General features: G+C 46.0%; 1 protein-coding gene across 1 annotated transcript in view; it reads right to left on the bottom strand.

The window, feature by feature from the left end:
* Positions 1–760: 760 nt before the first annotated feature.
* Positions 761–15,686, bottom strand: part of LOC105829187 (RNA-binding protein MEX3B) — a 35,332-nt gene continuing 20,406 nt past the window's right edge. Inside the window, exon 2 of the mRNA XM_028191300.2 lies at positions 761–4,973. Within this exon, the coding sequence (XP_028047101.1) occupies positions 3,985–4,973 (989 nt within the window). The 3' untranslated portion in view covers positions 761–3,984. The remainder of the gene's footprint in view (positions 4,974–15,686) is intronic.

Raw genomic sequence — 15,686 nt, 5'->3', positions numbered from 1 at the left:
AGAATTTATTTTACTTCGAACTTAAATATAAAATAAACTTCTTTCTCTCTCTTTACTTCTCGATTATTATAATATATAAATATACGCTTCTGTTATGCATCAACGTGTTATTGGTGCACGTGTGTCTTTCGTGTGTTACGCGTGGGTGTCAAGTATGTGTGTACATGTTCATTCGCGTTTGGTGTCCGTAAAGTGTGTTTGTTTATGACGTTATACAAGTAACAAATAATAATATACAAATATCTTTCGCGCATGTTTTTCCCGCATCCTCCAGGGCTCGTGCGTACGCGAATTTATTTTTAGCGTGCGTTTAGCGCGTGCGGAGAGAGTGCGTGAGTGGAGTACGATTCTTCGTTCGTGTGTCGCGCGTGCACGAGTGCGTGTGCGTGTGTATGTGTGTATGTGTGTAGAGTCCAGAACGAAGATCGCGCGGTATATGCGGGAAACACAAAAGGAACTGGAGTAGAGAAACACGAAACGAAGCGGCACACGGCGAACGGAGACATCTTCGCGCGCGATGAAAATTAAAAAATAAAAAATAAAAAGGTCGAGTCTTTCGTGTTCAGAAAAATCGAAAAAATATTCTCTCTCATCTTCCAACGTCCATCACAAGATGGGCGATTTAAATATATATAATATATATTTATATATATGTAATATGTATTATATGTATATATATCTCGACTTATTCGGAGCTGCGACTTGAGCATATATTCGTTTAAAAAATGGCAACGATTGACAAGAACTTTTGATAAAAAAATAGAAATGCAGACAACGATATAGGAGCCTTGGGAGGGGAGAGAGGAGAAGGCAAGGAAGTCGAGGGGACGATGACAAGGGCTAAAAAGAAAAGTGGAACGTGGAGTGGAACTCGATATCGAAGCGAGGAAAAACGAAAATACGCGGAAGAATCGAATGTATCTCCCGCAGTTAACGTTTTAAGCTATCGCGTTTGCTGTTCGAGAGTAAAAATTCGGAGTATCGTCTCTCCTGTCACGCGCGCGTTAGGGCCCTATTGTGAAACCCCCGTTTGATTAGCTTCTTCCCCTCTTTCGTCTTTCTTCGAAACGAGATTATATATGCAGAAACGGGTCGTAGGGACACGTACCGAGCTCCCTCTCATGGATACGACAATGAAGGACGAACATCGCGGTCTCGATGCACCCTTGCGTCTAATGGGGGAACCCTTAAGATCGCCCCTGCGAAAGCACGATGCTCGTCCACGAGAACGGGAGAGAACAGGACGATGTCACAAATTTCTCCCGTTCTCTAAAAGTAATGAGAGACATTCGGCACTCGTCTCTCCTCTCAGTGATCTCGGAGAGGAAGCGGTACAGTGACATATCGTATAGAGAATAATATGGACGTATATGACGGATGCGTGATCCGATATATATCCATATGCGGTATACATACATAGATATATTTATATTAATGCAAAGGTAATATAGCGATAATATATACGATTATGTCTTTCCAAACGAAAAAAAAAAAAACAAAAAGACACTACTACGTATGCATTTGTCGATCCCTAACGTGAAACGAGTATCGTTTAGCGTCGGATTTTTAAGCGATCCGCTCGGTTATCACGAGTTGAAAAATACAACTCGCAAGAGCTGCCGGCGCCATCGACCGACCCCGTTTTTTCCGCTTGTTCTTCCTGCCCGAGAGTGGACACGCGGCCCCTCGACTTACGCGTTACGTTCTATTCTCTCCCTTTTTTAAATCCACATAATTTTCTGCAATTTTCTCTACGCACTTCGTGCAACATATTCCTAGGTAATATGTGTTGATAATTCTCTCTTTCTCTCTATATGGCGTTGCGGCCCAAGACCACCCGTCGTCCCGTCGGTGAAATACGCGAAAAATACAAAATCTAGATTTCGTCGACAAAATATCATTTGTCGTCTATGTCTCTCTTTCTCCATTTTAGTCATCCACACGCGTATTAGCCCTTTCGCTCACACTTTCGCACCACTGCCATATTTTCTAACACGTCGTATGTATTGTATATAGAAATATATATGTACACATACATACATGTACACATATATTTATGTTCATATATATTAGAGCTATTATTTTTTTCCATTGCTATTTTGCTTATGTAAAGAAATATTATTTTAAGATAATACTCTAATGGCGAGGGAAGCCGGGTGGAACGAACGCGCCATCCGCTATATATTCACTACGTGATTTCGTGGCGAATCGAGGGGCCCGTGACCCTCTCTTCTTTTCCCTCTCTTTTTCACGTGTAGGATGTCTGTGCGAGATCATCTATCAGTGTATCCAATGTGTGTAGTATGCGTATGCGCGTATGTATTTGTGTATACGTATCTGTGATTCGTGTATGTGTAGATAATTCTCAGTAATCTTCGCTGTCGCACTAGCGACCGCAGCTCGCAGGTTCGTCGAGTTTGTAATTGTACACTCGGCAACGGAAAACCCCTTTCTGGATCGATGAACTTAACACTTTCTACGCGCGTTCCGAGTGAACGCTGAGATCAAAACTATATTGTACGCTTTTTTTTTTAATAGGAAAAATATATAAGTGAGCTTGCAAGAATCGCAAGGCTATCCAGAGTGCAGTTGCAAAATTATCAAGATAATATTTTTTTTTGTCTAGCCCTTTTGGCACAAAATCAAGCATCGCAGGTTAGACAAATAAAACATTAGATACGTATCTTCTTCTTGGTTCATCACCGATTAAAAAGATTAACAGTCGAAGATACGAACGTAAGCATGCTTTGACCGAATATGATATACAAAGCTTAAAAAGCAGTCAGAAAATCGGAAGTTATTTCTTTGGATATGATTTACACGCGATTCATTCAGTCATAGTTATTAAAAAAACGAAAAGGAAAATTCACAAAGCTTTAAGATCCATCATGCTAAACAAGCCGCCTCCGTTCCCCAGCAAACGTTCGACCCAAAGAAATCTCAGGAACGAGCAGAGTTATATAAAAAATAGCAAAACAGTGGCGTGTAGTCAAAAGTTTGACGATGAGACTAATCGGTCCGTGTCTCATTTGATCGATTTCAGACCATAGCCTCCGCGGTGGAAAGAAAAGACAGTAGCGTCTCGGTAATCATCAGTCTCGCTACTAATATCAGTCGTAGAATATTGCAGTGTCGATCTTTTGCGGGCAATAGAGAGGCTTTTTTTCTCGCACTTTAGTCTAGACGGTACGATGGGAGTTGCTCATTCAGTACTCTCGCATACCGTTCTCTCTCTCGCTCTCTCTCTCTCTCTCTCTCTCTCTCTCACTCACTCACTCATACCTCGAGGCTTATTAGAGTACTCGACGAGCCGCGAGCCCAATCTATGCAAGCTTCAAGGGACAGGAGGAATAGTAGGCGGATGGAGTACAGGGGAAGCGAAGGTAGGGGGAAGCGATGACGATGACGGTGGGTAAGTGTTTCCATCCCTATCTCTGTCTCTTTAAATATATATCTCGTAGAACTTAAAAGCTGGCTTCGTTGTATCCGGTCAGCGGGAACTCGACGAACTCGACGATCGGCCCCGAACGGTCGATTCGTCGAGGTGAATCCCCGTCGCATAAAAGAGATTATTGGCAGCCGTGGAATTGAGACTTTGTGCGCGTTCGGTCCCCTGACGACACCGGCATAGTAAGATGACGATGATGACGACGACGATGATGGATGATGACGACGACGACGACGACGACGACGACGACGACGATGATGGCGACAATGACGAGAGCGATGACAGCGATGAAGAAAAAAGGCCAAGTTTAAGGACTGCCAAAAGAATTATCGTCGCGCAGGCACCGTCGTTGTCGCGGCGTTGGCGCCGCGAACGTTGCTCTCCAACTTCGTCGTCACGTCTGTTGGAACAGTTATTAACCGGCCATGCTCGAGGAGCGGTAGAAGGTCGTTGCTGCGGGTGCAGCCGCTGCGTACACCGGGTATCGCGACACGGGAGACTGACGGGCGGTGGCTCAGCGGGGCCCCCCTCCCCTTTTAGGAGGAGAAAATACGGAGCACCTGCAAGACACGTCTGGAGCATACCGGGCAACTTGGATCTTGGCCCTCGCAAACCCGATTACCGCAGTCCATGCAGAAGAGATTGTGTCCGCAGGGTACCAGTGCCGCGGTGACTTCCTTGTCGCCGCATACGACGCAGTCTCGCCGTGCGCCGCCCAGAAGCGAATCCGTGGGCGACGCCGGACTCGCCGTTGCCGGCGGCGACGGCCTCGAGGGTAGCGTGACGCTCGGGAACGACCAGATCGACGATGTCGAGGTCGGCTGCGACTCGAACGACGGCGATTCGCCGAGCCCCTCGTCTCTCTCCATTCCACCCCAAATAGCGACGAGGTCGTTCATCCCTATTCCACCGGTGCTGCTTGATGAACTGCTGCAGCTAGCACTGCTCGAGAACGCTCCGTTGGAGCTGCTGGAACTGTTGGATCCCTGTTGATCGAGATTTTGAATAGTGATAACCGTTGAACCGAGAGTGCCGCGACAGAGAGCACCCAACAAATCGGACTCGTCGACGACGCCGGGCGCAGTGCCGGTTCGCAGGGTGATGTGAGCCTGAATTTCACGTTTGGCCGCCTCGACGCTCTCCGGTAGTCCCGTCACCTCGAATACGGGCTCTTTGTCGCGACTAGGCGTCACGATATACGTATGCGTCTGATGCTGAATTCGCTTGATGGTCGCGCCTTTAGGGCCTACGACCAGACCCACTACTCTGTAGGGCACTCGTACCTGAATCGTTACGTGACCAGGCATCGTCGTGGGTGGCCCGGGTGGCGCGCCCAGAAGAGCGCCCAGTGAGCTCTTGCGCGACGCGCGAATCTGCGAGAAGTGTTCCGCGGCGGATAGAATCTCGCGCTTCGCACGGGCCACGTCCTCCTTGCGACCAGTGACGACGAAGACGGGTTCTTCACCGCGCACCGGCGTTTTGATGTAGGTGTTCGTTTTCGCTCGAAGGGCTTTGATCTTGCAACCTGCAATCAAACCAACAAAGAAACTCATTAATTCACATCAATATTCCTCATTCCACTCGAATATTAAATATTTAACAGAGTTACTGCGTCCACCCCCTCTACTTTTAAACACGCAATCGAATAAAATGTAAAAAAAAATATTAATATGTGTTGTGGCGTAATGAAAGAAAATTGATTACAATTATTACTCTACTGTGCACCCTCGTGGCACGCGACTTTTTTCTTGTATTTCGGTGCACGAAGGTGCTCACACGCGCGTAATAAGCCTTCAAAAGTAGCAGCACGTTCATGATGCAATTGTTTGCGTACAGAAGGATAGAGCGTCAAGAAAAGAACGAAGAGAGAGAGAGAGAGAGAGCAGGGTGCAGGAAACTGGAAGGAAGGAGGTCCCGACCCGGTCTGGTCCTCGGTCTCGCAGACTCTTTGGCCTTGAGCCAGCGCAATGCTAGCAATGCAGGTGAACCACTCCTCCCTCCTCCTTCCTTCCTTTGCTGCTCCTGGCTCCTCTCCCGTCGTTTCCATCTCGCGCTCATCCTGGGAACCTTCCGTTTCTCTTTCTCCATCTCTATCCTCGATCTCGCTCTATCCTCCTCTCACCCCCCCCCCCTCCGAGCCTCTTTCATTCAGTTCACTCTCTCCTTCGTCGTCGATGAAAGGAGAAAAGGCGATGTATGTACGCTGCATCGCATACCACGCTTTTTCGTCTCCCTTTCTCTCTTTCTCTCTCTCTCTCTTTCTCTTGACCAGCGCCACTATACGACGGTTTCTTTCTCTCTTCGCCTCCTTCCCTCGTCATTTCCTCGCAATCATATTTTCCAACGCGCACTATGCGATATAAGAAAGCGAAATGTGACGAGGCAGAATTCGGGGCAAAAGAGCGCAAGAAGAGCAAGGCCACGAATAAATTCTCCGAAATTACTTTGTTCGCACTTGAAAACTCGCCTCTCGACTAAGGGACTAAAAGTAAAGGCTCCAAGCCTAGCGATATCTTGTCGTACATAGGTACGACACGAGCGTAGCAATGTCATGAACAATAATTCCGCTTCTTTGGGCCCGCCGTACACCGCGACGCGTAATCCTGATGTCGAATACAGAACAAAACGCCCGTATGTGGCGTTTGGTGACACGTATGTGCGCAAAGAAATTCTTTGTTTTGTTTGACCCGTTGGTTTTCTGTCCTTTTTCAGAACATAGTACCACAATTACAATACACTCAGGAAAGAAATTGACTGACTTGTCAGAAAGTATGAGAACACCGTAAAGTCATCCCGAATATATAAATGTTATTAGAGCTACAATTCAGCTGCATAACACGTGACGCTGTGAGAAAAATATGATGAAATTCGTATATAATTCGTGCATATATTGTCTAAGTAGTAAATGTATTTTTGTATTAGGAAGACAAATGGGAACTATCTTCTTTAACGTTTACTATTTAAGACCGTTTGGAAACATTTCAATTTTGAAATAAAATTATATTTCTAGATAAGAAATTCCTGAAAACAACTCTGCAACTTGAACGCTCGGGCGTTTGCTCGTTCGCCAGAGTTTCCGCTTCTCGAAGGTTCTCTCTCCCTTATTCCGGAAATTCGCCTAGGGCGAACCAGAGCGGCTTCGGTTCGGGTAAATAACTCCGCGTCGAGGTAGAGGCAGGTGGACGAGGTAGATCGGAGAATACCCGGGCTCGCGCGCGCGAGTGCGTGCGTGCGTGCGTGCGAGACGAACGTGCGCACAGGTATACGACACGCGGCAGGAGAGCGAAGACCCGCCAAGGAGAAGAAGGTTGCCGTGCTCGTAGAACCTCGAGGAAGGTGGCGATGGTGGTTGGTGATGGTACCGATGGTGGTGGTACAAACGGAGAAAGAGAGAAGGAGGTGGGGCGTGGGTCGTAGACAGTTGAAGGGCCGCGGCCAAGGTGAGGCGAGACAGAGAGATAAGGAAAAAGAGGAAAGGAGAGAAAGAGAGAAGGGAGGGAGAGGGAAGACAGGAGAAAGAAAGAAGGCCCCGTCCGTCAGAGAGAACGTTGCTTGCTCGGGGACCCTTTGCTTTGTTCGCCTCGTCTAAGGGACGAGAGAAGACGAGAAGAGAGGATCGAAAAGAACGAGTCCGGGGTCTTTCGGTCGGTCTTTCTCGATCCGCCGCGTTGTGTTCCGTATGTACCGTGGAATCGTAGACCAGCGAATCCGGATTTCAATCCGGACTCGACGTCAAGTCAGCTCGAGTGTGCAACGATTAGACACTTCAGTTCATTCAAATGCAATCGCGACTGAAGGAGATTTCGCTATCGTTAAAATATAATTTCCAACGAGGTAACCGTAAATTTATTCTTTGTATCCGTCAAATTCAAGACTTGTCATTCAAGACTGATGCACATAAGACACCTTGGTCCCCAGGTTTGAGTACAATCATAAACAAATGTTATTCGATGGAGTTGGGTCTCTCCATTCCCACGATACGTCACGCATTCGAGTGACGTTGCTAAAATCTGTTGCAGCAGCAATAGCAACGGCAACGGCAACAGCAGCGGCAATGGCAGCGGCAATGGCAGCGGCAGCAGCAGCAGCAGCAGCAGCAGCAATAGCTGCCGCCGCCGCCGCAGCAGCAGCGGCGGCGGCGGCGGCGGCTCCCCAAAGGCTGCAGGATCAATAGTTACAGGCTTCCACGCGCCTCGTGGCTGCATTATAGACGCTCCATGTAACTCGAGTGCATAGGGCGTCGAACATATAGACTGCGTCGACGTTTCTAAATTTGTCCTTGCTGAACCATATTATCCTTTTCCTTTTGATAATCTTTATTTTGGATTATTATAAAACTGTCTATATGTCGAAATTTATTATCGAAAATGACTTTAACGTTTGTAGAAACTTGAGCAAATTCGAAAATCTAATTCTTATTGCTACTGTACTTCTGGAAAGGTCAAAGTAACATGTTTCGATGAAGGAAAGATCCGACACTCGTGAGTCATCTGCTCGTCTTTGCTTTAATTGCGCACCAAATATCCCAACAGAAAGGAAACTTCTTTTTGGAAATTTACTTCAACTGAGACTTTAACGTAAAGAATACTCGAAAAATTAGAATGGAAAAATAATATCTTTACCTAACTTGTAATAATTATCAAGATATTAAATATTACACCTTTATGTCGCTATATAATGTCATATATCCTCAATTTTATTAAAAAAAAATTTTACTTGTTATTTTTCTTTTTATTAGAATAAAATATTTTAATTATAAAGACACGATTTCTGTATTTAATCTCTCTTAGAAAATAAATACTAACAAAGACTTTCTTTTTAGAAATGCTCGCTTTTGCGTTCAAATTGCATCGAGAAACTACAAAGTTAACATCTCGAATGCATAGCTTTCTCGGTCGGCGACAGCAGAGTTTGTTTAGGGCCCGATGGACTCTTAAGTAGCGGTACCCTTTGGCGTCGTGGATGCGTCCGTAGGTCCCCGGCATAAGAAGCTGGCGGGTTTCTCAGGCAGGTCAGTGAAACTGCGCCGTCAAGTTGAAGGCCAACACCCCCACAATGCAACGGCCAAGCACCACCGCTACTCCCTCCCCACCATATCGTTAGATCTGCCGCCTCTTCCTCCCGCGTGCCATCCATCCCTTTTCTCTTCCACTCTTCCGTCGTCCCCTTCTAACATAACCCCACTCGACACGCGCGCGAGTTATACTCCGAGAAAACTCCAATAACTCGCCGATAACTCGCTACCACCTCTGTACAAATACTCCCTCGTAAAGTGGACTTATCGTACTGAAAACGATTAATCATGCCCTCATCCCTTGCTTTGCCTCATTTTTCACATCTGGGAAACTCCCAAAACTCGGGATTATTCTTCACGAAAACAATATCAAAAAAACAATAAAAACCTTGTTATCAAAAAAGTTGTATGTATATTATTTTGTGGCTTCTATTCATGTTTCAATACGAATATATAAAATCGATTTTATTATATATATAAATGTACCAAAGAATCGACGATTAATAGACTTTTAATTTTGTTATTCCAAACTATTCCAAGTTAAAACAACATTGCATGAATGAAACGATATCTTCTCCCAAAACAGACCATCGTGAGCCGAGAGCTTCGTCGTGACTGTCATTTTCCCTCTTTCTCTCTTTCTCTTTCTCCTTCTTTGGATGGGTCTCGGGCGAGAAAGACGCACGCGGTCATTCGTGCGTTGACCATCGGGCAGTCCAGATCAGCGAGTGCACGCGCAGGTGTGGTAACGACCCGTTCATCCCTCTCTCCCTCTCTCTCTCTCTCTCTCTCTCTCTCTCTCTCTCTCTCTCTCTCTCTCTCTCTCTCTCTCTCTCTCTCTCTCTCTCTCTCTCTCTCCCCCTCTCTCCCCCTCCTCCACCCTTCTCTTTCTCTGTCTCTCTTGTACTGACCCCTCGCGAAGGCCAGAAATTCCAGCCTCCTCTCGAAATAGATCGATGACACTCTCGACGACTAAGCATATACGCACGCACGCATGCATGCACGCGTGCATGCATGTATCGTCTCTCTCACCGCGTGCATTCTCTCCATATCTTCTCTCCTTCTCTTTCTCTCTCGAAACTGATGTCTCTGAAATAACCGAGGCTCACTCATCGGACTGGGAAATAAGGTGCAACGCACGCACGCACGCACGCGTTTCCTAGCACGTCTCTTCCTCTCTCCCCTCCCCTCGCTTCTCTTTTCGCGTCTTTCTCGCTTCTTCTTCTTTAATCACTCTTGCTCCATCCCCGTGTCTTTCTCCATCGGGCGGTCCCCGTTTCCCTTTCTCTCACTCACAACTTGCTCGCTCGCAGTTGCAACTGCCGTCGTGTCCGACACTGTCTCGAATGGCAGTGGAGGTCATACTATATTAAGATTGAACTCCACTGACTCTACGGCCCAACGTTTGTTCTCCTCCTCCTACTCTCGCGGCTTCGTTCTCTTTCTCTCTCCCTCCCCCCTCCGGTCTCTCTGTCTTTTTCTTCCGCTTCTCTTTCTGATCACACGCCATGCTCTTTTTCTTTGGACTCAAGTAGCAATCCTCACAATAATACGTTCGTTCGTACAAGAAGATTCTCGATGAGAGTCCATCGGCCGAGATCTCACGATGGAAAATGTAGATTGTACTAGGCCGTTAATCTTCTATGGAAATGTAGAGGAACGATGGTCCTTGAAGAGAGAGTAAGGACACCCTCGAGCTATCGGGGACGACGGGCGCACGAACGCTGGTGTGTCTCCGGAAGCATATCGAGCGATATATCTTTTACGAGTTTATACGGTGAATTTTACTCCTGTTGAAATAAGCAAGCATCTCGTACTTTGAAATTTCCTTCAGCCCTGCGCGAATGTTATTCGGAAAAGAAAACAAAAATATTGCGGAACAGCAACGAGGCACGTTTACTACTCCACTCGATGATTCATTATCAGTTTGCGAGAAACTCGCCATCGTTCGGGACTTATGCGGCCAACAGTACACGTATATAATTACGCGATATTGGATGTCACGATATTAACGAGCCGCAGTGGATATAATGGGATGCGCTGCCCACCGTGGAAGCCACTCCGCCCAGAGTCTCTCTCTTTACCCGAGTCCAAAGGGTGAGTCATTGGTCGATCGACCTACCTCAAACTCACCAAGCGAGGGAGCGGACAATGCCCGGGAAAAGCTTCAGCCGTGAACATCGAGGAAAGAAATGCTTCGGATCTCGTCGGTTACACAATTTAGCACCAGATGTGACCAATCGACTATTTCGAAAAATACGAGACAATATGTAAAGGTGTTCCAGATTCGTCGCGCTTGCTCGTCGGTAAAAAGAAAAGTAAATTTTCTTTCTAAAGAACGCGAGTGTCGATTTTTCCGCGAAAACCTCATTCGATTCTCTTTGTTCGATTCGCATCACATCACATTTCGTTTCAGGTGCAATCTCCGTTTCCTACTGTTCTTCGTTATTTCTCTGTATCTTCTTCTCCTGATGTCTCTTTTGTCCTCTCTTTCTCTATTTCTTCACCTTATCAATGCGCTACCAGATTACTACAATCTCTCGTTACTCCGCCTTTACGGGAAACCGCGTTCTCGACTTCGACTCTCACCGATAAGCCACGTATTCACGCGGCACGCGGGATTTGTATCCCGCGTCGAGTGAAAATCGATCCTAATCGAACGCGCATCCAATATTCGCACAGAGGTAAGGAATCACCGCGAGGAGAGACTACTGGACGCGTAAAACCGTGGAGAAGGAAGAATTCCCTCGAGTTGGGATCGAAAAAATGCGCCGCGTAGGGAACCGACGGTTACACCGGGCCCATAAATAATCGCCCTAAAAGAATAATTTAACGCCACGAGCGGTTGCTAGAGTTTGCTGTGGCGTCCAGTGCACGACTAGCATTTCCTGTTTCGGCCGCCAATGAGTAGAAGTACGAGATTATTCTCGCGTTTCTCCGTCGCTTTGCTAATTTATGTCCTCTTGATGCCGTTTTCATAAATTTAAGTGTGTGGGCATCGGTTATGTCAGTCATTTCGCAAAACTTCCTCGCGCCTTCAGAATTTCCATCTTTAGATCGATATAAATAAGGTCCAAAGGGATACTATCGGAAAATAGTCGGAGTCAGTTAGCGTGTCTATTTATTTATAGAGAAACGCGAGAGGAAGCTTCGACAAGCTTGTTGTGCACAGACGCGTGCCGATTCGCGCGCAGAGAAAATTGCTCGAGCCGAAGCGTGAATAATGCGAATCTTGCGAATCTTGCGAACAGATTGTAAAACTTCAGGGGAAGCGATCTTACGCAGCGACCGTAGATTCGCCTGCTTAACTCTTCTTTTCTTTTTACTGGGATACATTCGGAATACGATTCGGGAGAAATCACGCGTGAGGTCGATTGAAACGACGAGAGAAGAATCTCGTGAAAGGACAGGATTGAGCATGCCGCAAAGTTATCACGGAAAAGAGAAAAAGAAAGGCTTTAGCAAAATATTTTCTCGCTTTTAATACTTGTTCTTCTATAATATGTGATGTTCAATATAATATGGTAACGATTATCGTGAATTATAATGGGCGGGAAAGAGGTGGCGATATCGAGAGAAGAATGAAGAAGAAACGTAACGATGAAAGATGAGATAAAAAGGATAGAAGGTTTAGAAAGAATTCCTCTAAGCATATTTACAATAGAAAACTGTAAAACGTGTGCGAGTATTCCGGCATGTTGACTGACATCATTTTCCGATTGTGTAACTCGAGCAAAAATCTTCGATAAAAAATCATTTAGGTATCAAAATCAATTAATCAAAGGAAAAAATAAATTTGCAGTATATCTGTAATAGAAGAAAGCAATTTCGCGCGAAATCACAGTTTGTTTTCCCCGATAAAAATGTGACGATCGCTTTCAAAGCACGTACAACAAATTGTCCCCTATCTCGGCAATTATTTTTCACAGTCGTAGAAATCTATTTGAAAACGCAACGACAATGATAACACCGAAAAGAGATTTAGCGAGCAGGACTCGTGCAATCCGAGCGATAAGAGCTGCGAATTGGGAAACTCGGCTACGTTAGAAAGTCACGCGCGTGGGTGAACCAATTTGATGTCAAAACGCGCGGCGATCGGCCCACGCCGTCGCGCCGCATATCGTTCCTTCCTCTCGTCCCGCGGGAGCGTTACACACGCCACGCGGATGCGTTACGAGCGCATAGTACGTCCATTCATCGAGCGCCGAGAAGGCGGAGCATGAAAGAAAGAAGCTTCGGGAACGGCAAAGATCGGCAAGTACGCCCCGGATTTTCAATGTTTTGATCCCAAAATCGCCAATTAATCGCGATTTTTTAACATAGCATCTAAACTTCGTTTTTGATAATGTACGAAAACTGTTTCTAATAATAGAATGCAATGATCACTCTTCCGTAATTATTTTTTTATAAATTCATCAGTGTCAAAAAAGATTTCCCAGCGATACCAAATAATATCGATATTCGATACGAAGTAAGTGAAGGTATCGTTATCGAGATAAATGTTTCTATTCCTTCGATGCGCAATGCTTTTTTTTTTATTTCGGTTCGTCGGCGCGGCGCGGTCGTCCATGAAGGTTTTTTATTCTCGGCCCTCCCGTCCGTGAAGAGAATCGATGTTGAGCGATGGCTAGACTGCATTAATTGGCGTCTTTATATAACGAATCGCGACATATTGTGGCCAACGGAATATTAATATTGCGCGACCGACTCGTCGGGTCTTACGTCACCGGGAATTCGAGCGAACGAGCGCATTACACGTTCGCGGAACATACGTCTCGCAAAGAGCGATATAAAGAGTATCGAGAATACTGGACAATGTGTATGTATACATCTATACATGCACGCATATATACATGTGTAAGTTTCGTAATGCTTTTACCCCTTTTTTTTTTTCAAGCGTTATCATCCTGACTCACGCAAAAGGCGCAGCGAGCAGACAGGTTTTCCGATCGAAGCAACACAGTAATAGAAACGCTTTTCCTCGCGTTATTTGATTGTCGTGTATTACAAGGAATTTTAATTTATATCCGTGTAAAAACAAAACGTTGTTCATTCGGCATTAAGTAAGAAAACCAAATTGTCAAATGCAAGACAAATGCGAATCATGATTCATTATTTATCTAATGTAACTTACGAAATATAATGTATAAATAAGAAACCAAAGTAGAAACAGAATATTGGAAAAATATTTTTATTCAGCGTGATAACGATAATGCAACGTCGAGTCACTCGTTTATTTTTCACGCTCGGGTCTCGCTGCGAAATTATTTTATTTATAGTACTACTAAGGACGAGGATGTCCGATAATTCCGACTACGATAACGGTAACTCACTGACTTATCAGGGGAAGAATTAACCACGTCGATTTTTTCGAAAGAAAATACATCATCCGACATACGTTACGGTAACGACATCAATTATTGTAATACGTTGCATTATCGATAGTCAAATAGAAAAATATGCGACTCGTTTCGCTCTTGGACACCCCCCCCCCCCAAAAAAAACCGCATTTCTTTGTCGCAAAACGGTGAAAACGCACGAAAATTGAATTTATTATTTCGCATATACACAACGAGGTTATCATTCCGTGTAGTCCTATCTAACCCTACTCGTTGTCATCGTGTCTAACCCTACCGACGATCCCTCGCGATGGCCGCACATACATACGTAAGTACGTTCATACAACGTACGCACGCTGCCAACGAGACACGCGTAGCTTATCGATCACCTACAGAAACAGCCCTCGTCGTGTAACAGGCTCGACCGGTGTTTCCAGCCTGAGATATTGACCTAACAGTGAATCATCCGCGACCATACTACACTAGCGCGATCATTACGTAATAAATATACATATATAGTATACACATTCGATGTGACGTGCGGTGCAATACTCGGTTAATACGCTCGCGAGCAGTGAGCGTTTTTCTCCCCCCTCCTCCCCTCCCCGTTTATTCGTCGCGTCGCGTCGCGTTTACGTCGTCCGGCGCGATTAAAACAGCTGATTAGCTCGACGTCCGGCGGTCGTCGCCTCGTGGTCAATAATTCATTTGATTATCCGCGCGACGCGCAGGCGAAGCGCGCGACTCGCGGTGGGAGCGAAGCCGAGCCGAGCCGAGTCGAGCAGAATCGAGTCGTAGCCGCGGCCGCGTATCTCGCACGTGCGATAAGCGCGATACACACGCACTTCATTGTCCTCCCATTCAGTCGTTGCGCCGTTGCGCGGACATCGCAGAAAACGTGCGCGCGGTTTATCTACCGGGACAACACCCCCTCGGTTAGGTCAACGGGTGGAGGCTATATACGGTATGTCGACGTATTGCGCGAGTAAGTGCATCGCACGCTTGATTACGAGGTCGCCGCGAAAGACTCTCGCGGACAATTTCGTGTCCCTGCCGACTATTAACCTCGACGCCTTTCTTGAGCATGAGAATGTACACTCTTTCGAAGGGCTCGTTTTCTCCCTCACCCTTCGATCGATTTGTGTATACACGTATACGTGTACAGTTGTATACGCATACACACGTGCAATGCACGCTCGTGGTGTGGAAACGCCATCAGAAAAGATTAGCGGCCGGCTACGCCAATGGTTTCCATGGGAACTTATTCAGGGATAGAGACCTGTCCGGGACTAGTCCGTACCATTTATGTTTCCTAAAGAAGGAAATCGCACGGCCAACGTAGGCGCAGAGCTAATACGGAAAGACAGCGTCAAAGAAAGCGTCGCCCGTGCGGGCGTTTTGGAAACGCTCAGAATCCTTTACCGTTACGAAAGGACACTATATCCTCAAATATTTTTTCAAATCTTTCCTGCCAAGCCTCGTCGAAGGAAAGAAACAAATAATAGAGGTGGTAGACAGAAAGAGACGTGATCAGCGCAACCCGGCTACCTCGGGTCTCTCTCGACAAACACAATCAAATCTCGATGCTACCTGAAATCGTTCGGCCACTCGACCCAATAATTTGGCGAGTTGAAAAAATTCGATGAAACTGTATAGTTACGTCGATATTTCAAACACACCAGCTAGATTTCACCATTCACGTGACACGTTGTCCTCGTTCTTAAATGCGGGCTTCTCGACCGAGAGGGAAATCTGTATTGACAGTTCCGTGGGAGTGCTCCAAGTTATCGGCTTCGAGAGATCTTATATAATGTAATCGCGATTTACGCCATACGCTAATCGCACGCGAATTAAAATAAGTCATACGATACATGAGTAATAGACG

The sequence above is a fragment of the Monomorium pharaonis genome, chromosome 11 (assembly GCF_013373865.1).
Source record: "Monomorium pharaonis isolate MP-MQ-018 chromosome 11, ASM1337386v2, whole genome shotgun sequence".
Lineage (NCBI taxonomy): Eukaryota > Metazoa > Arthropoda > Insecta > Hymenoptera > Formicidae > Monomorium > Monomorium pharaonis.
Note: the sequence above shows the minus strand (reverse complement) of the source record. Positions and strands in the feature narration are given on the sequence as shown.